Source organism: Chaetura pelagica, unplaced genomic scaffold (assembly GCF_000747805.2).
Source record: "Chaetura pelagica isolate M959 unplaced genomic scaffold, ChaPel_1.0 scaffold1354, whole genome shotgun sequence".
In the NCBI taxonomy this organism is placed as follows: Eukaryota; Metazoa; Chordata; class Aves; order Apodiformes; family Apodidae; genus Chaetura; species Chaetura pelagica.
This window is the reverse complement of record NW_009953110.1, coordinates 26,738-30,852: the sequence shown is the minus strand read 5'-3', so window position 1 is coordinate 30,852 and position 4,115 is coordinate 26,738. Positions and strand designations below refer to the sequence as shown.

General features: G+C 44.4%; 2 protein-coding genes across 2 annotated transcripts in view; both read right to left on the bottom strand.

The window, feature by feature from the left end:
• Positions 1-769: 769 nt before the first annotated feature.
• HOXC5 (homeobox C5) lies at positions 770-2,182 on the bottom strand. The gene is made up of 2 exons (XM_009997293.1): positions 1,726-2,182; positions 770-984 (listed from the first exon to the last, which is right to left on the bottom strand). The coding sequence occupies exons 1-2, from the start codon at positions 2,180-2,182 to the stop codon at positions 770-772; spliced, it is 672 nt and encodes a 223-aa protein (XP_009995595.1).
• Positions 2,183-2,506: 324 nt separating this feature from the next.
• Positions 2,507-4,115, bottom strand: part of HOXC6 (homeobox C6) — a gene marked incomplete at its 3' end in the record, with an annotated part of 6,423 nt that continues 4,814 nt past the window's right edge. Inside the window, exon 3 of the mRNA XM_009997292.1 lies at positions 2,507-2,563. Coding sequence (XP_009995594.1) covers positions 2,507-2,563 — 57 coding nt within the window. The remainder of the gene's footprint in view (positions 2,564-4,115) is intronic.

Below are 4,115 nucleotides of genomic sequence, written 5' to 3'. Positions count from 1 at the left end.
CCCCCAAGTTCTACAAGTGGATTTTAAGGGTTTCAAACCCCCTCAAATTTTTCCTTCGGGCTGGGAAGGGGGTGGGAGACGAAACGAAGGTGCCAGCGCATTTTCCACGGGCAAATTCCCACCAAAACCCACCCCAAATTCCCATTTTCCCCGACAGGGCGAAGGCGCTTCCCCAAAACTCAAGATTTGGGGGCCGATTTCCCCCTGATTTTCCTTTTTTCCCCCCTTTTCCAGCCCTTCCCTCCTTCTTTTCCCCCCGAATATCGCGATTTTCAAAGGTGAGACGACACCATCCACCCCCCACGCTTGTACTGGGGTTTTTTTACAGCCTTTTGGACCGGTTTGGGGTTGTTTTTTTTTAGTTTCCCGGTGATTTTCAACCTCAGGTTTAGGACATTGAAGTAACAACCTAAAGAACGAGCCATTAAATTTCCGCACGAAGCCAAGAGCAGAGTTTTAGGGTGGGGGTGCTGGGGGTGGTTTTCCCACCCCCTCTTATTATTATTATTATTTTTTGGCATCCTCATCATATATTTCCTTTGTCTGAGGGTTACAAACCAGGATCCATCCACCTCCTCACCCCCCAAAAACCAACCCAAGTCCCCTCAAGGTTCTTCCACCCAGAAGCGACGGAAAAGCCAAAATCAAAGACCACACAGACACAGACATAAAACAACCCAAAAGAGAAGGCAAAAAAATCAAAATAAAAGCAGGAGGGGGGGACGATTCCCCTCCCCAAACCCTCCCCCAACACCTCCTGCCATCCCACCTAAAGAGCCTCTTTGCTTTTCAACTTGGAATCTTTCTTCCACTTCATCCTCCGGTTTTGAAACCAGATTTTGATTTGTCTCTCGTTCAGGCAGAGGTTGTTGGCGATTTCAATCCGCCTCCTCCGGGTCAGGTATCTGTTAAAATGAAATTCTTTCTCTAGTTCCAGAGTTTGGTAACGGGTGTAACTGGTTCGGGAACGTTTCCCATCCGTTTCTGGGGATAAACAAAAAATAAATGTATTTATAATCATACTAAAATCAAGACCCCGCATGAAAAGCCAAACATGCTGAAATGTGATTTTATTGATGTGTTTTTTTTAAAACCCGGTTATAAATCTAAGTCAGGCAGAAGTTTCCTGGGGTTGTGGGCACGAAGTGGCCTCAAATCTTTCATCCCCCAGTATTTCCAGCGCCCCAAATCCCTTCCTCTTCCCTCCTAAAGGCTCAGATCAAACACATGGAGATGAGGGAAACGAACCTGTTTCCTCTCGGACAACAAGGAAATGTGGAAAGGAGGGAAATATCTTTTCTTGGGGAATCTTGCCCTTATTTTTTCCCTCCTCTCTCACCCCTGAGAAGGCGAAGGGGGGGGGAACAAAACCCTCTTTCCTTCCCTTTCGCCTCTAGTGCCGTTTTTTAAAGCTCACCCTCCCAAGAAGGTGTGAATTTCGAGTTATTTTTAACCCCCCCTTCCCAAAAAAAAATGGAATATTGCCTTTTATACACGTTTTGTTTCTATGATCCAATTATGCCGCCATAAATTTGGGCGGATAGAGCCTCTAAGCCTTTTAGTGGACAGTTTTACGAGCAATTGATGCCTTAGTCGTAAAATTTACGACCTCAGGTTTTTTATTATTTGCCCCGTATGGCCTATAAAAACCTAAAGGGGAAGGGGAAAAAGGGGAGGGGGGGGGGAAATCCTAAAAAGAAAAAAGAAGGGAAAGTTTTTTTTTACCATGGCTCATGTGTAGTTTGGTCATCCAGGGGTAAATCGGTGGAGGTTGTTGCTGCTGCTCCTTCTGGAGTTGTGGTGCTCCTGGTTGTGCTGTTTGAACGGGTTCGGCTTTGATTTCAGCCGAGCTCTTAGATCTCTCGTCCAGCGTCGCGTTCCCACTGTTCTGCCTGTAAATCCCGGGATTTAGGGCTGCTTGATCGTCTCTGGTTAAAGGATGCCCTGAAGAACCCATGACCGTGCAGGAAGGTCGCTCGGGGTTAGATGGGGGGGTCGCAGACATGGCCAAGCCGCTCAGGGAGGTGGGAGCCCCGGAGGAGGGGAGGGGGATGCTCAGATCCAAGCGGTACCTGGGGGACTGAACCTCGGGGACACTTCCATAATTTCCATAACTTTGCATGGAATAGGCAGGAACGGGGGGACTCGCCTTGTAAAACGAATTGGCCAAGGAAGAACTCATGGCGGAGGAGGGGAGGGAAAGAAAAGGATGAGGAGAATAATAAACCAACCAAAAGGGGAAAAAAAAAACAACCCCAGACGGGGGTGGGGGGCGAAGAGGAAATTTGGGGAGGGGGAATTTTTTCCCCTTCTTTTTTCCCCCTCTTTGATTTTTTCTCCTTTTTTTCCCCCTTTCTCCCCCCGCTTTTTCTTCTTCTCTTTCCCCCTCTTTTTTCCCCTCTGATTTTTCTTATTTCCCCTTCTCTTTTTCCTTCCTCTCCCTCCCTCTTTTATTCCTTCTTCTTTTTATCCCTCTTTTTTCCTCTTTTTTCCTTCTTCTTTCCTTCTCTTTTCTTCTTTCCCTCTCTTTTCTTCTTTCCTTCTTCTTTCCCTCTCTTTCCTTCTTCTTCTTTCCCTCTCTTTTCTTCTTCTTTCCCTCTTTGCTTCTTTCCCCCTTTTCTTCTTCTTTCCCTCTTTTATTCTTTCCCCCTTTTCTTCTTCTTTCCCTCTTTTATTCTTTCCCCCTTTTCTTCTTCTTTCCCTCTTTTATTCTTTCCCCCTTTTCTTCTTCTTTCCCTCTTTTATTCTTTCCCCCTTTTCTTCTTCTTTCCCTCTTTTATTCTTTCCCCCTTTTCTTCTTCTTTCCCTCTTTTATTCTTTCCCCCTTTTCTTCTTCTTTCCCTCTTTTATTCTTTCCCCCTTTTCTTCTTCTTTCCCTCTTTTATTCTTTCCCCCTTTTCTTCTTCTTTCCCTCTTTTATTCTTTCCCCCTTTTCTTCTTCTTTCCCTCTTTTATTCTTTCCCCCTTTTCTTCTTCTTTCCCTCTTTTATTCTTTCCCCCTTTTCTTCTTCTTTCCCTCTTTTATTCTTTCCCCCTTTTCTTCTTCTTTCCCTCTTTTATTCTTTCCCCCTTTTCTTCTTCTTTCCCTCTTTTATTCTTTCCCCCTTTTCTTCTTCTTTCCCTCTTTTATTCTTTCCCCCTTTTCTTCTTCTTTCCCTCTTTTATTCTTTCCCCCTTTTCTTCTTCTTTCCCTCTTTTATTCTTTCCCCCTTTTCTTCTTCTTTCCCTCTTTTATTCTTTCCCCCTTTTCTTCTTCTTTCCCTCTTTTATTCTTTCCCCCTTTTCTTCTTCTTTCCCTCTTTTATTCTTTCCCCCTTTTCTTCTTCTTTCCCTCTTTTATTCTTTCCCCCTTTTCTTCTTCTTTCCCTCTTTTATTCTTTCCCCCTTTTCTTCTTCTTTCCCTCTTTTATTCTTTCCCCCTTTTCTTCTTCTTTCCCTCTTTTATTCTTTCCCCCTTTTCTTCTTCTTTCCCTCTTTTATTCTTTCCCCCTTTTCTTCTTCTTTCCCTCTTTTATTCTTTCCCCCTTTTCTTCTTCTTTCCCTCTTTTATTCTTTCCCCCTTTTCTTCTTCTTTCCCTCTTTTATTCTTTCCCCCTTTTCTTCTTCTTTCCCTCTTTTATTCTTTCCCCCTTTTCTTCTTCTTTCCCTCTTTTATTCTTTCCCCCTTTTCTTCTTCTTTCCCTCTTTTATTCTTTCCCCCTTTTCTTCTTCTTTCCCTCTTTTATTCTTTCCCCCTTTTCTTCTTCTTTCCCTCTTTTATTCTTTCCCCCTTTTCTTCTTCTTTCCCTCTTTTATTCTTTCCCCCTTTTCTTCTTCTTTCCCTCCCCTTTTCCACCTCCGCCCCCCCCCCAACCTCCAAATTCCACCCCCAACCTCATTCCTGACAATTTATTGCTGCCAGGAGCCTGGATCTTCCTTCCCTGCTGGAGGAACCAGCCCCTCTTCAAAGGACACGACCAAGGGGAAATAAAAACCTTCCCCAAAAACCTGCGTTTCCAACCCTCCCTTTTGCTCCGGAGCGGGGAGAAAAAAGGAGGGGGGGAAATGAACATTTCCGACCCCCCCCCAACCCATTTTTGGGTTTTTCCTCTCATTTTAAGGCTGTTTTTTATATA

Bases quoted from the DNA above. Each gene is read 5' to 3' on its own strand.
- HOXC5 (XM_009997293.1), bottom strand. From the start codon at position 2,182: ATGAGTTCTTCCTTGGCCAATTCGTTTTACAAGGCGAGTCCCCCCGTT. The intron at 985-1,725 runs GTAAAAAAAAAC...GTTTATCCCCAG, and splicing joins CAAACTACACATGAGCCATG to AAACGGATGGGAAACGTTCC.